Raw genomic sequence first — 26485 nt, forward strand, 5'->3', positions numbered from 1 at the left:
GCTACTTTGGATACTTATCTGAAGAAAATGAAAACACTAGCTAGAAATGATATACGCGCTCCAGTGCTCACTGAAGCATTACTTACAATAGCAGAGAGATGGAAGCACCCAAAGTGCCCATCAGGAGGTAAATGGGTAAAGAAGATGTGTATCACTCAAGCATAAAAAAAGACAAAGTCTTGCCTTTTGCAGCAACATGGATGGACCTAGAGGGTATGATGCTAAGGGAAGTAAGTCAGGGAAAGACGAATACTGTGTGATTTCACTTATGTGGAATCTAAAAAACAAACAAACATAACAAAAACTGTCATCAACATAGAGAATAAACAACTGGTTCCCAAAGCGGGGGTAGGTAAAGGGAGTACCGAAATAGGTGAGAGAGATTATGAGGTAAAACCTTCCAATTGCAAAATTAATGAGTAATGGGTATGAAATACACAGTGTGGGGAATAGTCAGTAACTATGTAATAATCTCTTTGTATGGTGACAGATGATAACTAGATTTATTGTGGTAATCATTTTGGAATGTATAATAGAAATACCAAATCATTATGTTGTGTAAAGAACTAACAGTGTTGTAGGCCAATTATACTTCAAAAACAAAACAAAACAAAAACAGAGATCAGATTTATGATTAACAGCAGTGGAGGGGAAGGTGAGGGTGAGTTGGAAGAAGGCAGTCAAAAGGTACAAATTTTCAGTTATAAGATAAATAAGTACTAGGGATGTAATGTACAACATGATAAATATATTAAAGTAAATGCTGCTGTATGTTATATATGAAAGTTAAAACAGTAAATACTAAGAGCTCTCATCACAAGAAAAATAACTTTTTCCTATTTAATTTTATATGTGTAACACGATAAATGTTCACTAAATTCATTGTGATAATCATTTCATGAGGTACTAGGTCAAATTATTATGCTGCATACCTTAAACTCATACAGTGCTCCATGTCAATTACATCTCAAAATGGAAAAAAAGTCTTGTTGGTCCACCTCTGCAGTTCACCTACTGTGCACTCCTATAGCAATGGTCAATCCAAGCCACTCCATGCACCACTGGGAGCACTGTACATTCACCCAGAGAGGAATTTTTCAAGTATGCGAGTCTTATCACTGCACACTCTGGCTTACAAAAATTAGTGGCTTCCTATTATTATACGTCAAATAAAATTCACTCTCCCTAACATCCTACCGGATATAGTAGATTCTCCAATATTTGCTGAATAAATGTTATTTCTAGTGTTTTCTATAAACATATAAAGCAAGAAAGATATCCTTTTCTTAGCAGTTCAAACACAAACATTTTCAAGTTTAGTTCCATCCTGCTTTACTAATTCATTCCTTTTTGTCTTCAATAAAATAGCTCTGTCAGGAGTCAATATTGTTGCATGTTTACGGTATAAAACTAGTAATAATCAAATAATTTATTATTTTTAAATGTAAAAATGTGTTTATTCACAATCTTTGAGAAGTCACCATTCCTTCAAAAAATTCTTTATGAACAAAATGCCAAGAAAAATTACAATAGTAGCTTATGCCAAACCAAAAATATACATCTTATGTATACAAACTTTAAAAAGCATAACACAGGCAATGTGAATATAGATTATCTTTAAAATATCTCCAGTGACATAGCTACAACTTAAATTATGTTAAGAGACATACATAACAGCATTACCTAATATATTTACATATTTAAAGTGTCATATTTATTTCTGAGATTAAAAAAAGGAGACAAAACTATAGATGTTATGGCCCAGCTGTTCAAATATTGAAAGGGCCACATGATTGTTTTTTAAAGTACGGCAAGAACTTTAAGTTACTATTTATATCTGGACCTTCCTATATTTTTGAGAACATGCACTGTCATTGTTGCAAGAAAAAAAACAAAACAACTAAGGAATAATTGAAAAAAGTTTGCTTACTAAAATCATACTCAATCCTCAGCAAAATCAAGACAAGCAATAAGGAATGTGCCATATCCTTGTCTTTTAAATTGATACATAAACTTTAGAGCAAAAAAATTTAACTGTATATCATAAAATACAGTTATATATGGATTTACTTAGTTCCATCCCATTAAAGTACCTTGTATTACAAGGCAAAGGAAAGCTTAATGAAATCAATGAGATTCTTTCATATCAGAAAGGATTTTATTTACTTTGAAATACCCGTATTACCTTTTTTAGGTTTTCCTTTCTTAATAAACCATGCACAGAGAATATGTTCCATGTAAAATATTTCAAGACCATTCACTGGAAATATAGAATTTTAAAAAATGACAGCTAGAAATTTAATATATCAATTGACTAAATTCAACAATCATTTATAGTGGCACAGAAAAGGAACTGAAAAACCTAAGTATATATATTTTCTTAAATATCTTTTGATACTACCTTCAAGTGTCCAAATTCTCAAAGATTATTTTAATGTATCATATCCTTTGCTCAGACTGAATGAACATTGATATACTGGGATATGCAGTAAGTGTAGGAAGAAACTGATATTTCAGGGTTTCTTTAGGGTCATCTCAAATTAATTGTGCTTACTATTAGATGACAATTTAATAAGTCGTAAGAATAAATAATGCTGGAAAAAGGAACACTATTCTGTCTGAATCTGGCAGTCTCTCTTCATGCTCCCTTCATGTCTGCTGAGAATTAACACAAAATGCCTTAATATTTTCATAGTTAGCTACTGAAATAGGATTAAAGAAGCATTTGAAGTAAGATCAACAAAACTATTTTAAAAAGTGAAAAGCAACGAATAGTAAACAGGATTGCTAAAGAGTTAATAAATTTAATTAGTAACATGACAGAACCATTCAATTGTATTTGAAAAGCAGAAGGCAGATGATGAAATTGCACTTAATTCTGAAGCAGTTCAGACACAGCCTGTCATTCCTATTCCTTTCTAATAAGCATTTACAAAACAATTTCTTACCTCCCCTCACAAAAAGGCTCAGCACAACTATTTATACATTCTAGTTGGTTTATAACATTTGGTCATAACTGATAAACAAGATCACACAATGTTTTCCTATCGTTTTTGTTGATCTGAATCATATTGCTTTAGACCAGAATCGGACAGTTCTAATACAGGATTTACAAATCCACAATACTCGGAATTGCCATTATCATCCATTTCGGCACTAACAAAATCGTTCTCCCACTCCAGCCCATTGGAATCATCAGAGGCTGATGTAGGATTACTTCCAGTCTTCTTGCAGCTATACTTAAGTGCTGCCCGGAGAATGTCTTCCTCTGTTTTGGAACGTTCTCTCATTGGGAGCATTCGATTCATTCCTATTATATGGGCAGAGTTATTAGAAATCTCAGTGAAGATTTAAAACCTTTATTCAAAGACTGAAACTATCAGACTGGACTTGTGAATTAACTTAAAAAAACCAATCCTGGACTTCCCTGGCGGTCCAGTTAAGTCCAATCTTCCTTGGTTAAGATTCTTCTTAACCAAGAATCTGCTTGCCAATGCAAGGGACTCGGGTTTAATCCTTGGTCCAGGAAGACCCCACATGGCACAGGGCAATGAAGCCCGTGAGCCACAGCTATGGAAGCCTGCATGCCAAGAGCCCATGCCCTGCAGCAAGAGAAGCCGGTGCCCTGCAGCAACAGAAGCCGGTGCGCTGCAACAAGGAGTAGCTGTGTCTTGAAGAAAGACCCAGTGCAGCCAAAAATAAACTTTAAAATATCTTTAAAAATTAAATTAAGTTCTCAAAAATAAACAATCCTATGGAAGACTTTTTAAGGGAAATGTTAAAAGTCTAATCCTATAGTGAGCATTAGCACTCAACAAAGGATGGTTTTGATGTAACTGATAAGATGAAACTTCTGAAAAGCTGTAAGTAAAGCAGAATGGATGGAGGATTTCAACTGCTGTTAGTCTTATATGGCCAAGTTAGTGTGTGGGCCAAGCTTCTTTCCTACCTAGATGACAATTTCATTTTCCAGAATGATAACTCTAATGATAATGGTAACAATAGGCACATTTCTAGTACTTACTAGGTTCCAGTTAACACTGTTTGCAAATGACATATATGAGCTGATCTGGTCCTCAACCACTCTATGAAGATACACACAGCACGATCACTACACCCCATTCTGAAGCTGAGGGAAGCAGGGCAGGAAAAGGACGGTGATTCCCCTGCGGTCACACGGCTGCAGGGGTGGTGGGGCAAGAATGTGACTCCATCCCCTTGGGCTTCAAAGTCTGTGCTCTGTTGCTATTCTGACTCTAGCATAACAAAACAGAGACATTTCTAGGGAAAACTGTTCTACATCTAATTCTGAACAGAAAGAAACTGGTCAGTAAAGTAGCAAAAATCTTGGAAGGAAAAAAACATCATTATGGCAGAACGAAGAGAGGGAGGACAGAAAAGAGCCTTGATCTGCATGTGTAGGATCCACATTAGGAAGAGAATTAAGTTCAAGGAAGAGATCATAAGAGAGTAACCCCTGGACACGCTCAGCAATTTTGTTTTCCGAGCTTAAAGAATCCAATCCTACAATAACAATAATGAAAAAAATATTTAATCTATCACTGTTATCACTCCCCCCAAATCACAGACTCAACCTAGCAAACTACATCATCTTTGTAGACATGATAAAAATGGGAGCTGGAAACTAACATAATTTTGAGGATTTGTATTTAATTGAATAACACTATGTCAACGGAAGCTGAATTGTACATCATAGGGTTTCTAGTGAGTTCTGTCCTCTACGAAGTCTAGTTTAATAATTCTATTATAATGACTTAAATAATGACCTTGAAAGTCATGTTATCTAAAAATTTAATTAGCATACAGCAAGGATGACAGAATCAGCAATTAAAAGATCTGAAAAATCTTTAGATCAAATTGAACAAGTTGTTAATAAGTTTAAAATTTTCTAATTGGGATCTAAATAATAAGAAAAATATAGGGCTGGAGAAACAGTGTTTAGTTGAGAAGACGACTTAATTCAATCTTTGCTGAAGTTATTCAGTTTCTCTATTGATAAAACTAATGGCTTGTCTAAAGGATATCTAAGGTCTATTCCATCTCAAAATTCTAGGAAATATTTAATGTTTATGATTTTTCTCAAAGTCCTATATTTTGCAATTGGTTCTTCCTTTTTGGATTACCTATTTCTTAAAACTGGAGAAGGAAATGGCAACCCACTCCAGTATTCTTGCTTGGAGAATCTCATGGACAGAGGAGCCTGGAGGGCTACAGTCCATGGGGTCGCAGAGTCAGACAAGACTGAGCGACTAACACATTTCTTAAAGTAAAAGTAAAGGCTTGGGCCTTATTCAGTGAAAAAGCTTTAAACAAAATCTACATTTTAGCTGCAATTTTGAGTCCTTGCTATGTGTCACACTATGTGCTGGATGTTTTACATAAATTTCATTTAATCCTCACAACATTCATGTTTTCATTTGTTCAAATATCTATAGATGCCTATTATGTGCCAAGCTTTTTTAGATCCTCACTATATAACAGTGAATAATCATTCTTTAAAGCTGCTTTATAATTTTCTTTTTATGATGAACTGCAGCTTAGAGAGATTAAGAAATCTATCTTAAGTACTACAGCTAGGAAGACATACCAGTAAAATTCTAATTCACGCCTGTGTTATGGCTTTTGTACTGCCAAAAAACCTAACAAACTGCTTATTTATTTCAGTTCAGTCACTCCGTTGTGTCCAACTCTTTGCGACTCCATGGACTGCAGCACACATCATTATGAAGAAAAAGTTAATAAGTTGCTCACAATGGGGCAGTGATTCTTACTGAGTTAAGCGGCTGCATTACAAAAATCTTAAAATGAAAAATAACATTTTCTTTCTAAATCTCAAGAAACATTAAGAATTAAGCAACTTTCTTAACAGTTCACCAACAAATGATAATCACTAATACAATAAGAGTCTAAGAAATTTTAAAGACCTTCAATTCATTTCAGTTTAAGGAAAGTAAAAGACAAAGTAGATTTCTATAAATTCACACAAATTAAATAAAAATTTTCAGGTAAAATTTAAACATAAAATACCTTCTTCATCTTCCCATTCTAGATCTAAAGATGTGCTGTCATCATTTCCACTAGTTGATTTAGTTTTGGTCATTAAATCACAACTGCTTTCTGTATTTGGTGTCAAAACTGTAGCATCTGATGACAGCCCTAGAATATACACCAAATCCAATTAGATGTAGTGACACAATACTCCTCTACTACAACCATTTATTTTGCAATAATGATCTCTCTTCAAATACTACTACTCCGTTTAACATCGTAAGAAACAATCACTGAAATCATTACATTGGTAAGCTTCTGTTAGAAATAGTATAAATGGTTTCCCCTGCTTTCTTTTTACTCTTTTTTTTGGTTATCTAGCACAGTAAATACACAAATGAATTACAAATTTTTCAAATATGATGAACTCAATGGAAAAAGGAGGGCCAGACTCCCTACACATAACTATAAAAATAGCCTGAGATTTTCTTTACTCCAACACCTTTTATTTTAAAATTTATTTTACTGAAGTATAGTTGATTTATAAGGTCATGTTAATTTCTGCTGTGAAGCAAAGTGAGTTATATATATATATTCATATTCTTTTCTATTATGGTTTATTATAAGACATAGAATATAATTCACTGTGCATACAGGGGGCCTTGCTGTTTCCACATTCTGTGTATAACAGTTTGAATCTGCTAGTCCTAAGCACCCACCCCATCTCTCCTTCACCGCTCCTCCCCCTTGGCAATCACAAATCTGTTCTTTATAGCTCTGAACTTGTTTCTGTTCCTCCAAGTCCTTTAAAAAAGTAAAAATAAAACTGTATATTTAAGAGCTAGTTATTTGGGCAACACAAATTGAAGGGCAGGAAGTTTGAGAAAAACAGAGTCAGGATCTTCAATTATCTGTTTAATGTGGCATAAAGTAACTTTAAAATGTACCCGCATATTTTAAAAGACTTACTACTACTTCGAAAAACTTCATACTGTGACTTTATATTTCTCAAACAAGATTCAAAGTCATCTTCTGGTCCTGGACTGTAATAAAAGTGAATTTTAAATATATATTAATAGTCAATACAACCTAATGCAGGCTAAAGTTAAATGATGTCACTTTGATTAGAAAAGGTATATCCCACACAAATTCATAATTACTTACAATCAGAATACCCTAGTCAAAACAGATCTCACTTTTCTTAATGCTAGCAATAAACTGAAAATAATATTGGTAAGATTTTGGTTAGTGTTGAAGTCAAATCCAAAGCTCAGCCGTAAGTCTAACTTTATAATTTACATTACTGAAGCATGAACGAGGTTCTTTGGATGAGCAGGAAACACTCCTGGAGATGTGACACTGAAATTACATCTTCTGAAAAATGATCACACATAAACTTTATTTTAAGAAAAGAGCTAAGGAAAACAAAAGGAAGGCATAAACAACTCATCCAAAGGTATTTCAATGTGCTATTGCATCATATTCTATACGAAAGATGTAATCACTCTTAAGAATGCAATAAATCAATTTAAAATAAATAATGATGATGATTTTCCAACATAAAGAAACAAATGTTCTCAGTATTTTACAAGACAGTATCTTCGAGAAACAACTGTTCTTTTTATGGAGCACGTACACACAAACATGTATACAAACATCCAGAGATGAAATGCTTTCTCTTTAGCAATAATATTTCCTCCCACAAAGGGAAGAAGTATGTTTCATTATTTACCTTTGATATTCTCCATTGTTGGAAGCACGGCATCGCTGCACAACTCTCTGCCTTTCTTGCTTTGGAAACATAAGGTGACACAAGATCAGTCTACTGTAAAATTATATTTTCTAAAACTATTCATGAAATGCCAAAATTTTAAAACTTAAAAAATTATTGAAATCTTTTTTCTTAAATTCATCACTGTTCACTTCTATATCATCTTATTTAAGGGCAGAATTTCTCTTAATTTTTCAGTGTATAATCTTTACATGGTCAGAATATTCATAGGGCTATTAAAAATAACTTTAAAGATATATATTGGTAACTTCCTTATTGCACCTAAGAACTTCTAATGACTGGAAAGATGAGGAGCAAGAAAGTAATAGTTAAAACAGTGTATGAAGTTCTGTTCTGGGTGAAATTAGCAATAAAATAAAAGAACTAAAAGATCTGGCTGAGTTTACTCAGAAATAATAAAAACAAAGGATTTAGAAAACCTGTCAGGAGTCATGGCTCTGACAGTTATTAGTCGTGTGTCCCTGGCATGTCCTATATTTTCTGTATCTTCATCTGTAAATTACAGACGGCTATAATACCGCCCTAGCAAATTCACAGGGCTATTGTGAAAATCAAATGAATTCATATAATGTGTAACCTCTGCGTCAGTGTATGCTGTACAGACTGCATGTGTTCCCATATCTATTTATTCAAGAAGAAAAAAACTCAAGAACTCAAATAGATTCTGCATGTGGAACCCTTTTTAGTCTTTAAAAGGCAAGCGGCAGAGAATTACAGTAGAAAGAGATGGTTAAATTAGAATGAGAAAAATATTTACTTTCTTAGTAAATGGTAATTTTAAAACTTTTCCATGCCTTAGAACTTACTAAACAAAATAAAACTCCCTCATATAATCTGATTAATCTGTCAAAACACCAAAAACAGGAGAAAGAGAGATAAAGAGCACACATCACACAGAAACATGATACGTGATTTTTTAGTTTCTCTAAGTTACAGTAGTTATTATGAGACATAATCCTTGTACTGCACTTCAGTTCACACTGCAGCAGAGTTCATGTGGGCAAAAGACGGCGCAAGACACTAAGCAGAAAACTGGCTGAGCGATGCTTGAACACGGGCTCTGCCACTTATTAGCTGTAGGATCTTAAGTTATTTAATATCTCTGTTCCTTGGTTTCATCGCCTGTGAAATGGGGATTAAAAACACTATCTTTCTCCCAGCATTGTTGTGAGGACTAAATAAGGTAAAACAGGTAAACTAATCAAAACAGTTCCTGCCAGGGCTCCATAAATGTCTGGTATTAAGCCTGTCTGGCATTATGAGAATGCCATATTTGAATACCACATGGTAAACTATGATAAAACTATTGTTTTCTCTGATAATATGTCAAAGATTTCCCAAGACCCAAATTGTCAATCTCCCAAACACAAAAGTACAAAGATGAAAAATATAGTATTCCTATGTGGCGAAATCACTTAGCTTACCCCAATTTTAGGAAGCATAAGAAACTCTAATAGTTCAAGATATTGGGCAGGGGGGGAACTTCACAAAAATAAACTTAAAAAAGCTGCAGAAATTGTATTTAAAGGTCAGTTTTGCAGTGTTTCATCGAAGAGTATATTTATTTTTCCAAAAGAATACTGACTTTTGGAAAAGTCAATTTCTTCTTTGGGATAAACAAGAATTGGTGTTGTTCAGTCATTAAGTGGTGTCCAGCCCCTCTGCAACCCATGGACGGTAGCCTGCCAGGCTCCTCTATCCATGGGATTTCCCAGGCAAGAATACCGGAGTGGGTTGTCATTTCTTTCTCCAGGGGATCTTCCCAACCCAGGGACTGAAGCTGTGTCTCCTGTATTGGCAGGCGGATTCTTTACCATGGAGCCACCTGAGAAACCCTAATAAGAATTAGCTTCTCCTAATTTAAAGCCAAACAATGCTCAATGTCAAGTATAAAATTTGATGCTATTTCTAGCTGCTAAAGACCCACTAATTTGCCTTTAAAATCCCTAAGAGTATAGGAATAAATACATTCATTGTTAAATAAGAAGCCCTTGATTCTAGGGGAAAAAATGTCCCAACTAAGATTTGTCAGAGAAAATCAGGAGAAAAGCAGCCCTAAATATATGCTGGGGTCTTTTCCCCTCACCTCCAAGAGCTTTCGCTGCTTTGCTGCCCTGGCTGCTTCACGCTGTGCAGCGTATAAAGCTTCTTCTTCTAGTCTTAACTTCTCTTCTTGTAAGGCTAACTGTACATGAACAAAACAATAAGGATTAACAAAAATCAGAACCTGTCTAACTGCTCTAAAAATAAAATGTTTCTATTTATAAAAGAAAAAGAAATTATTAAAAAAAGAACTGAGCTCTATAAAGCATAACAGAATTGAAATTTTTGTGATTTATTTCAATTTCTCTTTTTACAAAGTATTTCAAATAGTATCAAACATATTACAGAATTCTTAGAAGTTGAGTTATAAAGTAGAACATCTAGTTTGCATAAATACAAGACTGTTTCCTTCTTTAGACTATGCAGTGATCTTCATTCTCAACATTCATTCCAATGCCTATCACCCTACTTAGTTTATTGTTCGGGCCCTTGTTAGTTCAAGGTCTTCACAACTAAGGTCAATCATATCATTGTCTACCAAAGTGAAGTAAGCTTTCACAAAGTTCATGTCACATTGATACATGTGTCCTGAATTTTATTACTATCATTAAAAAATTAATTCCAAATTTAAGTTCCTGCCATTCCTAGTAGCATACAAACTGCTTTAGTGATAATCTGTTGCAAGTCAAATCAAATTTAAATATCAAATTCCAACACAGTATTTTTCTTTAGCCTAATATTAGCATCTATTATATAGCTTAAGTTAATGCTGTTGAAATCATTAATTGGAAATAATTTAGTATTAAATAGGTACTAAACAGACTTTTTAAATGTATAATGGAATATGACTAATTCCATTTAGTTGAATGAATAGCAAGATGAATTATAGGCCATTTCTATAAATATACTAAAATAAATAGAACATTTATGATTGTTAGAAGTACTTGGTTCACTTACTAAGAGTAATTAAATCCAAGACTAACAGAAAGCTTAAAAAAAATGAACCACTTTTTGTGAAACACAATCATTTTTTAATGTTAGTTTTAAACACGAAGGTTCAGGTATTTTACCACAGTGCCTAATTGTGAGTTCAGAAGATCATTTTCAGAAGGATGTATTCTCTTCACTTACTGGCAGCATATGATTGCTGATAAATTAAACCAAACTAAGCCAAATTATTATAGGCTGGAATAATTTTTAACTTTTAAATAATTTTCATCTGCGTATATCTAAATTTAGGTCCAATGACTATTCGTATGCAATATATTATTTAATAACACCTTTCTCCTATAAACAGAGACATGATAAAATATATTAAGCAACATAAGACTAATTACCTCTTTTTGGATTTTCATATCAAGATCTTTCTGTTTTTCAACAATGGAATCATAATGCTTCTCTCTCAGGTCAACAATTTCTTCCTCAGTAAGAGGCCTACACAGAAAAATAAGGAAGAGAAAGAAAGTGAAAAAAAAAAGTGCTGATGAGTTCAAGTTTAAATAAAACACTCATAAAATCAGTGAAATTCTGAAATTTTACTGTCAAAATGTGCTAAAGCAATTTGATGCTGTTTTCAACCCTTAAGAGTAAAAAAAAAAAATCATACATTCTCGTACTTTTTTAATGTACTAATTTGGTACGTAAGTTGAAGATGACATACTATCAAGAGTATTTTTTAGCACTACAATCAACTTTAAATGTACCTTTACTTTGGCTCTGGTTCTTTTTGACCATATCCCTAGATGAGCATCATAAAATATAAACCTCAGTACACTACACTCTTGATATCAGCCCTCATGTCATTCTGTAACTCTTAACTCTCTTACCCACTGCCCTCCTATTTATCCTGCTCAATCCCCCTGGCCACCTCAGGCCCTTGATCCTTCCCTTTTCTCTCTTGTTCATCTATCCTGATCATCTTCTGGCTTCACTTCACTTACAACCAATATGGATCCCATGGCAAATCTGAAGTACTTTCTTACCCACACAATCACCCTCTTGCATAACCTTCATTAGGCCTTGTCACCCAGATTACTCATTCTCTGACTCTGGATCATTTCCAAGATTAGCTCTTCCTGCTGAGAGCTGCTAGAAAAAAATCAAACATATACTTGGGCCTCTGCCCCTAGCAATAACCCTTTACTTATACGTGGCCAACTTCCTTGCATATACTATTCTAATTATTTCAAAATCTTCACATACACAATCTTACGTTCCTCATGCAAACTCTTTTCTCTTAGAAGTCAACTGCATCCCACTATGAGGCATGAGGAAACATGTCTCCAGCCATCAAATCCCTCAATTTCTTGTCAGTCCTCCTCTTACTTAGGTCTATCCTCCCTTCTCTTTCTTTCCTCTGCACAAGTGGCATTCCTTAATTTGTTCAGGGTCACCCACCCTGCTTATGCTTGATCCATGCGTCACTGGTGCTACTCCCATCCCACCCCGACTCCAGAGAATTCTGTGGGCCACTGCACCATCAATTAGCACCTCTCTTCTTAAATCTACTCTTATCTGTTTTCACCTCTCTCCCTTGTGAAGACAGGAAGAAAGCAAAGAAGAAAGAAGGAAAAACTTCCAATCGATCTATACCTGTCTCTAACTCCTGCTCCCTCTCTTTCCCATTTCGGCCAAAACGTCTGAAATTAAGTGTGACTGAAAACACATCTGGCAGTTACTATGTGTCAGGTTCTCTTTTATGTGTTTTGCATATACTAATTTTAACTTTTGCAACAACCCTGTAAGGTAGATGGATACGGGAAATGAGGCAAAGACAGATTAGGTCCACGTAAGTCATGGCAAAGCTAGAATCTGAACCCAAGTAGTCTAGCTCCTTGCTCTTAACTACTGTGTTTCTCTTACCTTCTATGTTCTTACTCCCCATTCTCTCATCCAAAAATGGCCGTCTGCCTCTGCTTTCATTACTAGGTAATCAAAGGCTTCTATGTTGCCAAATGTAAGTCCTTATACTATTACTTTCGTTTCCTGTGGCAATGCTGGCCATTCCTTCCACTCCATCTGTCTGTTAGTCTGTCTCTACCTCCTTCCTTGGGTTTCTATGCTCTTCTGATTGCTATTGCCCACTGCTTCTTGATTGTCTTCTGAATCCTCTTCTAAGTGTCTGTCTATTCAATCCTCACACCACTAAATCAATGTTCTCTCTCCACGATCCAACCACCCCACCTCCTCATCTTCTCCAACCTTAGGTCTTGATAATTATCATGGTTTTAACCAGCACTGTATATAGTAATGTCTCCTCCTACATTTGTTCCTCTAGCCCTAACTTCTGCTGGGCTTTTGTGTGTGTGTGTTTTGAGGTATTATTTATACAAAGTGAAAAACATGATTAGTAAAACAAGTTTCAGAATGTCATTAAGGAAGGAAAAGGGGTATAAAGTTTTAAAAAATTCAAAGAAATGTACTTATCAATATTAATATAGTTTTTTAAACTAAAATATACATAAAAACTTAGGTTCAATAAGAAAGCACTTAGGCACATTAAAATCTTTAATGTTTAAAACAATCTTTTGAAATATTATTTATCTCAATCTTATAGAAAGAAATAACCAAGGTCCTGAAATGTAAACTGTTCAATGCCTCAAAGCAAGCAGATGACACAGCCTGGATTTTTAGAAGCTTATTATAGTTTACAGAGAAGTAGTTTGTTTAAAAAAAAAAACAAAACACGCCTTACCTATGACTGCTTCCTGGGCTTTCTCCCTGTACAAGAATTAATTAAACAATTACACAAATTTTACTAGCTGAATTCTATTTAAGGCAAGCCAATAAAATTTTTATTTAGTCAAAATATTTTCTGCTTATCTATCTTTAACAGATTTCATTACTAAAAGTGTTTTAAACAAAAAGCTTTAACATTTTACTATTTCTCAAAGGCAGAATTTACTTTAATATCTAGCTTAATTAAAAAGCAACCAATTGCTGAGCATTTCCTAATTTTTTAATAACAAATATTTACTATATACCAAATTAACTTCTGGGTTCAAGATGGTACTAGACAGACATACTCTCTATGCTCTGATCATTTACAACTGATCTTCATTATTTGCAGATTCCAAAACTGCAAATTCACCAATGAGCTAAAATTTATTTGTAACATCAAAATCAATACTCCCTGCATTCTTGTGGTCATTCATGAGCATGACCAGAGCAGCAGCAATCCAAGCTGCCTGATACGCACAACCCCAGCTCAAGCAGAAGGCGATGCTCTGCCTCCGTTTCAGCACTTGCTGGGCGCCCTCTTTGCAGCCTATGCAGTGCCACTTTTTTGCACCTTTTTCTGTTGCTGATTTTGCTGTTTAAAATGAACCCCAAGTGTAGTGCTAAAGTGCTATCTATTGTTCCTAATCACACGAGAAGTTATGATATAGTTTGTGAAGAAAATATGTGTTAGATAAGCTACATTCAGGCATAAATTATTATGTGCTGTGCACAGTGAGTTCGAAGTTAGTGAATCAACAGTATACATTAAAAATAAGATGTCAAACAGAAACACAAAACAAGGTTATATGTTGTTCAGCTGATAAAAATGTGATCAGAAGCTTGCAGGAAGCTAATGCTGTATTTTCCCTAGGAGTAATGTTCTGGTATTCACTAACTGAGCATTCATAGCAACTTTATAGAACATAATTACCATGGATTTATGCATTTCTTACATATTTGAGCTATTCACATCCCACAGCTAAAATATATGACTAAGTAACTGCAGAAAGAAAATTCCAAATGGTCCATATCAACTTAGGAAAAAGCACCACAAAGCAGGATATGACATTCAATTAAACCAAACACTATGACATGAGAGAGGAACAGACTGGTCAGCAAACAAACTCAAACCAACAAAACGCCCCTTAGGAAAACACAAGGAATCACATTTTTATTAAAAAAAAAAAAGTAGTGAAATGTAAGGATGAATTGTATTGAAGGTTAAGAGAACTCTTACATTTAGTACTTGTAAGAAACTTTAAAAATACCCTGTTAAGTGTTTATTTAAAAAAATACACAAAATTAAAGTTACTTCTGAAAAGGGAAAGAAACTAGATTCTATGAAACATTAAAACTATTTGGGAGAAATTTTACTAGGAAAACAAAAGGTTAAAAGACAGTTTCTCAAATATGTTCTATCAGATGATAATAAATATGTATTACTATTTTAAAAATGGATTTATACTCAAATTAATTTGGGAAATGCTAAATTGGACAAGTTGAAATAATTTTAACAGTTCTTTAACAATTTCCTTAATAGTTCTTCTCAGAACCTTTAATATGCTAATTTATACTGAGACTAGTATCGTGTACACACTATGGGAAATGCTGGGCTAAAGAATAATTTAAATTTGGTGTAATATATTTTCCTCTTTCCTCAGAAAACAAAAATGATACAGAAAGACAAAACCTGCAATGCTCTTCTATATGCATTCACTTTAGAGATGTGAGAAGTTGGCTCAAGGAAGGTTAAGTAATTTGCACAAACTCATATAATTAGTAAAGATCAAAATTAACACACAAACTAAAACTCTAACTATACCAGTGCCTAAGAAACGTATACCATACTGCACTAATTCTAAAACGTACTTTTTTTTTTTCCATTTTAACATTTCTGTACTTGGGATACATCTTAAAATTGATTTTTAGATGAGGTGAAATGTAAAAGGAACGATATAAGATATAAGCCTCTGAATGCAGAGTTCCAAAGAATAGCAAGAAGAGATAAGAAAGCTGCCTTCAGCGATCAATGCAAAGAAATAGAGGAAAACAACAGAATGGGAAAGACTAGAGATCTCTTCAAGAAAATTAGAGATACCAAGGGAACATTTCATGCAAAGATGGGCTCGATAAAGCACAGAAATGGTATGGACCTAACAGAAGCAGAAGATATTAAGAGGTGGCAAGAATACACAGAAGAACTGTATAAAAAGATCTTCACAACCCAGATAATCACGATGGTGTGATCACTCACCTAGAGCCAGACATCCTGGAATGTGGGCCTTAGAAAGCATCACTACAAACAAAGCTAGTGGAAGTGATGGAATTCCAGTTGAGCTGTTTCAAATCCTGGAAGATGATGCTGTGAAAGTGCTGCACTCAATATGCCAGCAAATTTGGAAGACTCAGCAGTGACCACAGGACTGGAAAAGGGCAGTTTTTATCCCAATTCCAAAGAAAGGTAATGCCAAAGAATGCTCAAACTACCACACAATTGCACTCATCTCACATGCTAGTAAAGTAATGCTCAAAATTCTCCAAGCCAGGCTTCAACAATATGTGAACCGTGAACTTCCTGATGTTCAAGCTGGTTTTAGAAAAGGCAGAGGAACCAGAGATCAAATTGCCAACATGCGCTGGATCATGGAAAAAGCAAGAGAGTTCCAGAAAAACATCTACTTCTGATTTATTGACTATGCCAAAGCCTTTGACTGTGTGGATCACAATAAACTGTGGAAAATTCTGAAAGAGATGGGAATACCAGACCACCTGACCTGCCTCTTGAGAAATCTGTATGCAGGTCAGGAAGCAACAGTTAGAACTGGACATGGAACAACAGACTGGTTCCAAATAGGAAAAGGAGTGCGTCAAGGCTGTACATTGTCACCCTGCTTATTTAACTTATATGCAGGGTACATCATGAGAAACGCTGGGCTGGAAGAAACACAAGCTGGAATCAAGATTGCTTGGAGAAATATCAATAACCTCAGATATGCAGATGACAACACCCTTATGGCAGAAAGTGAAGAGGAACTAAAAAGCCTCTTGATGAAAGTGAAAGAGGAGAGTGAAAAAGTTGGCTTAAAGCTCAACATTCAGAAAACGAAGATCATGGCATCGGGTCCCATCACTTCATGGCAAATAGATGGGGAAACAGTGGAAACAGTGTCAGACTTTATTTTTGGGGGCTCCAAAATCACTGCAGATGGTGACTGCAGCCATGAAATTAAAAGACGCTTGAAAGGAAAGTTATGACCAACCTAGACAGCATATTCAAAAACAGAGACATTACTTTGCCAACAAAGGTCTGTCTAGTCAAGGCTATGGTTTTTCCAGTAGTCATGTATGGATGTGAGAGTTGGACTGTGAAGAAGGCTGAGCGCTGAAGAATTGATGCTTTTGAACTGTGGTGTTGGAGAAGACTCTTGAGAGTCCCTTGGACTGCAAGGAGATCCAACCAGTCCATTCTGAAGATCAGCCCTGGGATTTCTTTGGAAGGAATGATGCTAAAGCTGAAGCTCCAGTACTTTGGCCACCTCATGCGAAGAGATGACTCACTGGAAAAGACTCTGATGCTGGGAGGGATTAGGGGCAGGAGGAGAAGGGGACGACAGAGGATGAGATGGCTGGATGGCATGACTGACTCAATGGACATGGGTCTGAGTGAACTCCAGGATTTGGTGATGGACAGGGAAGCCTGGTGTGCTGCGATTCACGGGGTCACAAACAGCCGGACACGACTGAGCAACTGAACTGAACTGAACTGAAATGTAAAAATAAACAAAAAGAAAACTGATAAAAATATAATGGCTAAAGTCAGAAAGTGACCGTAAAACAAACATATATAAATTCTACCCTCAGAAATTTGTGAAAACTATGGGTCAAAGAATGGTTTACTCTGGATCATTAAAGAATTTAACCTACTTAGTGGCAAAATGTTGGAAATATCTTCTCTTAAAGTTCCTCAAGTTCTACAAAATACTGTAAAAACCTGTTTTAAAAATATGTATATATAAACACATATATAAGTGATAGATGAAACTATATATATTATATACATATGTGGTATTTTACAGAGGCTGCATATACATATATAGTGTTACATATCTTTCATCATAGAAAATTCTGAATAATTTGCTAATATAAATTAGTAAGAGAAGGAAATAAGGGACTAAAAAGTAAAAATAAAAACTAAAATGTTAAAAATTCTAAAAGAAAAGATTACATAATGAAAATGTTAAAAAATAACTGTCAGAAGTAGTGAGATGCTCTTTGAAAACAAATTGGATTTTGTACTACTGTGAAAATACTTACTTCATCACTTTCTACTAGATTCTCAAACTGAAACAACAAGAAAGAAAGTGTTAGGATGAATATTTGTCGAAGGTACATGTCTCACAAAAAATTTTAAGTCACTTTTTCATTTCAAAAATAATATACCTTTATTTTATAAGATAAAATATAAGTAATGTGTCTCTTTATATACCATTTCATTTGATTTATTAAACAAGACAGCCATGACAAGAATACATCATTTATGACTTTAATTAAAAATAAAATGGAAAATTACAGCAATTTTCTATATAAATCAGAAACTTATATACCAAAACTTTCATCTGAACTAGCTGAATTAACTATTTCATGGATCTTTTCAGTCCACACTGCCAGAATTTCCTAATTCACCTGAGTTCAGAAAGAATTATTTAATACTGTAAGTCCCTCAAGAAATAGAACTAAAAGATATTCAAGAATTTATCTTATGTTTTTATTTATTCATCTATTCATTCATATAACTATTCACTGAAAATCAAGATGGTAGTTGCTATTTCTAAATACAGTGTCTTTCTAGAGATATAAATGTAAAAAATTTGATCATAATGTGATGAATGCTATCATGTCAAATGACCAAATGAAAGTCATCATGTTAAATTATATTATGAAAATATTTATACTTTAAAATAGAAATAAATATGATATGTGACTACTTGAAAGAAAGGAAAATGTAACTGTTAATATTTTTTTGTTGTTTAAAGATCAGGAAACAGTGAATTCAAAATGTTTAGAAACTACAGGAATCTATTGCTTTGAACTTATATATTGTGTTGGTTTGTAATTTATTAAAGACAGACAAACAAACCTAATTCCTGGTTCACATGTTTCTTTATTTAATATAACAGGCAGTTTTGGATTGGCTATAAGTGTTGCCACATATAAGTGTTGTAAAGTAGTCCAATTTCTTCTCCTGTCTAAGCCTCTGATTCTCACCCATAAAGCAAGGTGACAGCCACCTATTCAACGGAATTGTAGCAAGAATGTGCAATGACATTGATAACTATATGGTGAAGGCTGGTGCATAGTAGGGACAGAGCAAATGGCAGATTCTGTCAGTATGTTTTACATAAGAAAGAATAATCAACTCGCTGAGTCTTTTTGTAGAGTTGCTTCAGATCAACTTGCTGCTCTGATTCTGTCAGTGCTCTACTAGGGCAGGCCAGTGATTCTAGACTCACAGCCACTGTAACTGACAGAAGAGTGCCCTCAACCTCAGCTGTGCAGGGCAGAAAAGACAAAAACAAAACACAAAACCACTATCTCTTAAGCAATTCTATTAGAAGAACAGGCCCTTAATCTTCTGCAAACTTGTTTTCCCCATTTACACTTCCCCCACCACTCCAATTCTTTCCTTCTTCACCAGCATGGATAATACTGAAATATAAATAGTCCATACTAAATTTAGGGCCACATCCTTCCCCCTTAATTAAAAAAAGTCCCTCTTGCCCTTCTCAAGGTACTTTTATCCAATCAGACTTACAACACTACTTACCTCTATAGTTAAGTGCTCACCTCTTGAGCATGTTCTAAAATACTTGGATCTGGGAAGAAAAACAGAGTAACAACTTTAAAAATTACAATTAATGCTAAAAATGAGTTACTGTAGTTTATAATATAATAAAAATTATTTCCTCAAAAGCAACTTTAAATTCTCCAATATACAGCATCTTATATTTACAAAAAGGAAACATCGAACTTACAAAAGAATACAGATAGTCCAGATTTTTAAATGCAGTTTAAGTGTTTAGTCAACTCATAATTTTCTATTGGTCCTAACAGTTACGAAACTGGTAATCGTAAGTTAATTTATATATATTTATTACATAGAATACAATTAAATTAAAATTTTTACCTCATTATTTTTACTGTATCAAGAAAAATATCTTGTTAAAATACTGATGTGTTAAATAATCTATAAGAGCATGTTCCCAATTTTGTTAAAGAAAATGTATAAACATATATGATCACACAAAACAATAAAGATCTAAAAAGATATATGTGGTTATCTCTAGACGGTGGGATCACATGCAAGCAGGCATGCCAAGTAGCTTCAGTCGTGTCTCTCTGTGACCCCATGGACTGTAGCCCACCAGGCTCCTCTGTCCATGGGATTCTCCAGCCAAGAATACTGGAGTGGGGTGCCAGGCCCTCCTCCAGGGGATCTTCCTGACCCAGGGATGGAACCCAGGCCTCTTACGTCTCTTGCATTAGCAGGCGGGTTCTTTACCACCAGTGCCATGTGGAAAGCCCCGGTGGGATCATATATGTTTATACAAAGCCATGCCTGCAAAAACAAGAGGAAGAAAATGAAAAACAATATACTTCATATATACATCAACCAAATAATCCATTAACTTTTCCAACTAGGGCCAAATATTGACTCTAATGTTAATTTCTCCTCACAATGTACATATGTCAAATCACCATGATGCATACTTTATATGTCGTACAATTATGTCAGTTATATGTGAATAAAGCTGAAATTTAAAAATTCTAATCATTTTTTTCTGCTCCAACTAGTGAAACTCACATGCAGTCAAATAAGTGTCTCCTATGTAACACCTGCTCCAAAGATATAACCACATTCCATTAACTGTATGTCTTCTAACTATTACAGTATACAAGTTGGTACAGGTCAGAGTCCCTCAAACTCCTTTACTACTGCAAGTGCCTGGAAATTTTAAAACTTTCACTTATAACGTGGATCCTGTTATTGTTGCCTAAACTGAGGGCAAGAGAACACCCGCCATCCTCCCATGGGCATCCAAAACTCACATTGTGGGTTCCTAGTGTGTCAGGATTCTTTTAACAGAAAGCACCCCTTTGGGAGACGGAAAAATCCAGGAGTTAGGACAGATCAGAATACCTTTTATTATGTGTATATGTGTGCAGAGATGGCAGACAGGTTTAGTAAAAGAGAATGGTATATTACCATGACTAAATGTTTATTATCATTAAGAATAAAAAATAATTTTTCCTGTACAACCTTTATTTGCTAACAGATGCAAAGCAGTTTTATTGCCCATTAAGAGATCATCAGTAAAAACCAAAACATTTGGTATTATCATCATAATATTACTACCATAATAATCATATTATCATAATAATTCATGAAAAATATGCAATGTAAATAAAGTACCCTAATACCCCAGGCATCTAGTGCTCCCATTCTTGTATCTTTCCCATTTCCCAAAGAAACCAGAAATGAGCTGAGGTTTCCAGTAGCACTGTGTTCTGGTATTATGACTTATGTTTAAAGTGCTATATGCTCTCCCTCAGCAATCATCACTCTCTTCCTTTAATGAAGAATTTGTCTCTGACTATATGGGGAATGAAAACACCATTATTTCCTTCAAGTTAAGAGAAAACGTGGGTCCTCATAAGAATTTGCTCCTCCAAGTGTCAGGAACCATGTGAATCATAGAGAAATGAGTGGGGATAAAGGCACAAAGAGGGGATGTATGAATAATTATGCAATTAAAATTTGAGCCTAGACAGTTTGGACTAGAGTGGTATCATTGAGAGAAATGAATAGATTAAAGAAATATTTAGAAGATTAAAATCATCTAGTGAGGGAGATGGACTGGAAAATGCAAGATGATGAGAAGGGTCATAATCTCAATGGGGATGTAACAGAAAAGAAGCAAGCATCAGGAATGGAGGTGCAGGAGTAAAAATAAATGTGGTAAATCCAAGACCCAAAACTTAAATGCCGGAGAGGGAAAAGGAAAAAGGACAAAGTGGTGTAAAAAGCTGCAAAAGCCCTCTAGGATCACAGTATCACATAAAATACAGCCGAGCTGTGAAATAACTGGTCACAGTCACATCACATGTGCATCATGAATTTCATCATAAGCCCTGGAGGGAAGGGGAAGATGTCAAATAAAATGGGGAACAATCCACCATTGTATTCAAGAGCATGTATATTCAGGTGCACTAATTATGAGCTGCTGAAACAGGTTCCAAAACCAACAATTTAAAACAAAAGTCTATCTTCCCTCTTTTTAAATACAGTCTAGAACTCTCCAAAGCAATCCTTGCACATTTCTTTACAGACAATCATCATGTCCCTGAGAGCTTTCTCTAAGTAATGTTAAGTTTCTGTATAACCATTCTACTGCTACTAAAGATGTGAAAGTTGACTCAAGTATGTAAAGTATATTAAAGACGTAGAAAAGATAGGCTATCCTACTCCAAATGATCATGGCAAGTAAAAGAACTTGTAAGAGTCTGAAAGTAAAGGGGTACAAAAATGGTGATTCTTGTATATATATCTATTTATCAGTGTTATCAAGGCAGATATCAAGACAATCATTTATTTAGGACAAAATCAGTCTCATCAAGAATAGAATGAAAATACAGTTCTTTATGCTTCTACATGTTATTTTGCAAAGCAGGCAAATACTCTTTTATATCAAAGTGACTTAAATAAAAGACAACTTAAAAATTCTCATAAATCCTACATTCTTATAGTTCCTTTTCTTCATATTCTACTGTATAATATCTGTTAAAATAATAGTCTTTCATCTTCTGTTTGACATTATAAATAATTAATGAAGAATCATGGTAAATTTGTTCCATAGTCTATTAAAAATTAAAAGCTCCCCAGGACTCTTCTTTTCTGGACAGAAGATTGGAAAGGTTAGAGATAGAAGCCCTGGCAAAAGCTATTACATTGACGACGATGGACAAATCATTTTTCAAGTAGTATCAAATACATCAATGCAGGTTTAAGCATTCAAATCTCAAAGGATAATCCATCAACAGATTTTCCAGGTAGGAACACTGTCAACATAGGTGGTAATAATAAAGCAATAATATTTGCTGTTAAATAAGTCTCCCTAATGAAGGCAAATTTAGGAAGAATGGATGTTCAAAAAACTTATTGTGTTCCTTGGAAGAGAAGAGGCAAATCTTCCTGCAAAACATGTTGAAGACAGAAAACATGGATTAAAAAAAAGCCACTGTCCTTTAAGAGAAACCTGACTTAGAAGAAACCAATAAGCAGAAGGGACCTTAGAGGTCTTTTCTTTCTTTCTCACTCATCTTCTGCAGGCTAGGAGCAGCATCTGCGACTGTCGCCAACCTTCTTTTAAAAACGGTTGCTGCTTAGTGTGTCCATGATTTTGAACCTTCTAATTCTTCTTACTTCCCTGGATGAATGACAGACATAGCTATGTATTTATATTTAAAATATAAAAATGAGTAAAAATTGACCCACGATTCAGGAGATTTACAGTCTAATGGGACAGACACACTGGTGAATTAACGACTACCATGCTCTGAAAGGGCTATGTTCTCAAGAGGAGCATCAAAAATCAGCTGAAGAAGAAGGAATCAGCCAGGCCCCCAGTAGTGGAAAGAAATGTTTAGGGAGCAGCAGTAGCTACCAAAGGCAAAGGGGAATGAAAAGATCAAGACTGTATACATTAATTCTGTCAACAAGTATTTACTAAACATCTACATACTAAGCATATAACCTGGAGTTGGGTAGTCAATGGTAAGCAAAGCAAGCATGAACGTGTTCCTTTACACCGAGAGCAGAAAACGACCATTAATCAAATAAGCACACTATTGCAGGTTTAATTATAGTCTGAGGAAGTGCTGACAAGATAAGGAAGACGGTTCCATTATAGTGAGAACTCATCCTCGGAGTGTGGGAAACAGACTGGGAAGACTTCTGTGAGAAATAATCTTTGAAATGGCAACTAAAAGATGCGTAAGTAAGATTTATCTAAGTAAATAGGGAAGAAATTGATTCAAGGAAGAGTGTGACAAAATGAGGCAAAAACAAACAAAAATGGCAAGGAATAGATAATGTGAGGTCTTGAAAGCTACTCTGGAGATTTCAGTCTTTATCCTGTAAGTATGGTAAACCACTGAAGAAAATGGTAGGGGACATTCGGAAGGTATAATCTACAGAACGTGACAACTTGGACTTGGAGGATGAGTGTAAGGGAGGACTTTCATATGCTTCTCAGATTCATGGCTTTGGAATTGTATATCGTTTTGCCATTCACAAAGTATGGCACAAAGTAGTAAAAATACCTGGGGTTTTAAAAAACTGGTGGGAAAAAAAAAAGAGTAAAGAACTGTGAGAAGGAAAGAAAGGTGAGCTCAACTTTACAAACTGAATTTGACGTTATGTTTGATACCCAAGGGGAAATACTCAGTAGGCAATTAAGATACTCAGGGCTCAGAGTGAGATGACTAAGCTCATTAGTATGCAGGTAGTAGGTAAAACCATGTGCTTTCCTGCCATCAGCCAGGAAAAGTATATTATGGAAGGCAAATATATTAAGGAAGAAGAGAGGGAGACTCAAAACAGAGCCCTGGGGAGCCCTCAAGGTACAACACAGAACGTCCAAGAAATTCATACTCATTTCAGGCTACTACGGTTTTCCTTCCTAACTTCTGAAATTCCAAGAGAAACGTCTTACGCTTCTATATTTCTCAAAGCTGACAAATACGCAGAAAACCAAACTGAATCTCTCAATAATGACTACTGATTACTATATTTTAGTAATACACATTATTGTAAAATATTTTAAAATTCTCATTGGTACTCTATATGGTCTCTAAAAAGAAAGTCAACACAAAACTGGTGGGATGTATGTTTCACTATGTAATGTTTTTCCAAAGTTAGGGGATAGCTTTTTAGAAATAAAAAAGAATACGTACTATTTCCTAGAACTTACAAGTTCACAAGTAATATTCATTTGACAAACATGAGATACTAAAAATGAAGAAAGATAAAATATAGTTCCCAACCTAGAAGAGCTCTCAGCCCATACCACTGTATATACCAGGAGGCAGCAGACTACAGTCCACAGGCCAAATATGGCCCAATGCCTGTTTCTGTTAATAAAGTTTTAATGGAACACAGTCACCTTCATTTATTTACATATTGTCCTTGGCTGCTTTTGTGCTAAAATGGCAATGGTGAATAGCTGCAACAGAGATGTTATGGCCTGCAAAGCCTACAATGTGTATTAGTTGGCCCTTTTCAGAAAAAGTTTGCAATCCCTAATACACAGTAGACTTAAGCCTGTAGGAAATATTATTTCCTCAGGGAGATAATATTGTTTCAGGGGGTTAGAGCAGGTTTCACAGGGAAGGTAATGTTGAAGGATAAGTAAAAGCTCACCAAGAACAGGAAAAGAAGAAAAATATCACATACAGAAAGGCACAAGAAGAGAGAACACTGCATGTTAGGAAAGCAGAAACAGGTAGCGTCCATTTGGTATACCGGGTACTTGGCATATGCCAAGCGAAAAAATGGCGGAGAATCCTTTCACTGACTTCCCCTGCCTATGCTGCCCTGTTCATGTCAACAAGGAATAAAACCTACAATTTTAATGCTGTACTCTAAGGGAACTATAAATAGAAAATGTAATTAGGCTGGAAAAATAGATGAAGGTTATCTTGTCAGGTGTCTGGACTTCATACTACTCTGAACTGGAAGATTATCATTTATCAAAAAAAGTTAAAATACTAAGGTTTATGAATGAGTTAAAAGTTTTCTGAGATTAGAATAGTCAATGTTTTCCTTTTAATGTTATTTTGATTTGTATTCTGACAAGATTTTCTGAATGAGAGAACAAAGAGTGAGATCACACTCTTTACCCAAATGCAGACCTGCATATAATCCTGCGTATTCAGATGGACACTATGTTGTATGTTTGAATGCCATGCAACTCATCATCTGTCACAGAAGGAAAAAAAGGCTGGACAACTTAGCTGTAGGAAATAGTGTGCAGATGGAAACTGTTAAGGCAGGGAAAGCCAAGTATGGGTTTTAGAACGTTTAATTCCACTGACAGGAAAGGAAGATGGCCCAAAGCACAGAGATACACCAGGGAGAGCAGTCTAGAGGTCCCTGAGCAGGTGATTTGAAAGACAAAGTTTCAGGAAGAAGCACAGAGGAAGGACACAGGTTCAGTATATATTGAGAAGACACTGACTAGCAACTTCGAGTGGTGCGTGCAGGCTCAATCGAGCCCAGTCCTTTGCGACCCCATGCACTGCAGCCCGCCAGGCTCCTCTGTCCATGGAATTTTCCAGGCAAGAATACTGGAGTGGGTTGCCATCTCCTACTCCAAGGGATCTTCCCAACCCAGGGATCAAACCTGCATCTCCTGCACTGCAGGTGGATTCTTCACCCCTCTCCCCCTAGAGGACATAAAGTTTGTAGCATAGAGACTCTGAATGGGAGCTGTTAGGGAAGTCCCTAATCCCTGATTAGGGGATAAATGAAGCAGAAGAAGAAATCTAGGGGGAAGGAAAATGCAGGATTTCAGACATTTAATGGTACACAGCTATTAGATTCTTTAGATAAGTTGACATGAGGAGCCTTGGTACATCCAAGTGTCCCTGTTCAGTAGACAACTGAAAACACAGTGCTTAACCACTGAAAAGAACCCTGTTCAGAAGACGTGAGATCTCGAAGGATTGGTGGTTGAAACCACAGGAGTGGACGAAATTAAGGGAACTAAATAAAGAAAAGACAAAGAAAAAGTTCATATTTAATAGGCAGATAGAGTAAATACAGCCAGAACAGGAAAACAAAAAGGTAAAAGCAATGTTGCA

At 35.2% G+C, this 26485-nt stretch overlaps 1 protein-coding gene across 2 annotated transcripts in view; it reads right to left on the minus strand.

Annotated features, from left to right (window-relative positions):
- Positions 1 to 1435: 1435 nt before the first annotated feature.
- Positions 1436 to 26485, minus strand: part of AP1AR (adaptor related protein complex 1 associated regulatory protein) — a 28735-nt gene continuing 3685 nt past the window's right edge. Inside the window, exons 2-10 of one of the 2 annotated variants that reach the window (XM_040237458.1) lie at positions 19389 to 19437; positions 17879 to 17905; positions 13539 to 13564; positions 11182 to 11278; positions 9888 to 9986; positions 7742 to 7800; positions 6979 to 7052; positions 6049 to 6177; positions 1436 to 3310 (exon numbers count right to left, since the gene is read on the minus strand). In XM_040237458.1, the coding sequence (XP_040093392.1) occupies positions 3045 to 3310; positions 6049 to 6177; positions 6979 to 7052; positions 7742 to 7800; positions 9888 to 9986; positions 11182 to 11278; positions 13539 to 13564; positions 17879 to 17905; positions 19389 to 19437 (826 nt within the window). In that variant the 3' untranslated portion in view covers positions 1436 to 3044. The remainder of the gene's footprint in view (positions 3311 to 6048; positions 6178 to 6978; positions 7053 to 7741; positions 7801 to 9887; positions 9987 to 11181; positions 11279 to 13538; positions 13565 to 17878; positions 17906 to 19388; positions 19438 to 26485) is intronic. The other variant, XM_040237460.1, reaches the window with a different exon arrangement.

Source organism: Oryx dammah, unplaced genomic scaffold (assembly GCF_014754425.2).
Source record: "Oryx dammah isolate SB20612 unplaced genomic scaffold, SCBI_Odam_1.1 HiC_scaffold_3, whole genome shotgun sequence".
Lineage (NCBI taxonomy): Eukaryota > Metazoa > Chordata > Mammalia > Artiodactyla > Bovidae > Oryx > Oryx dammah.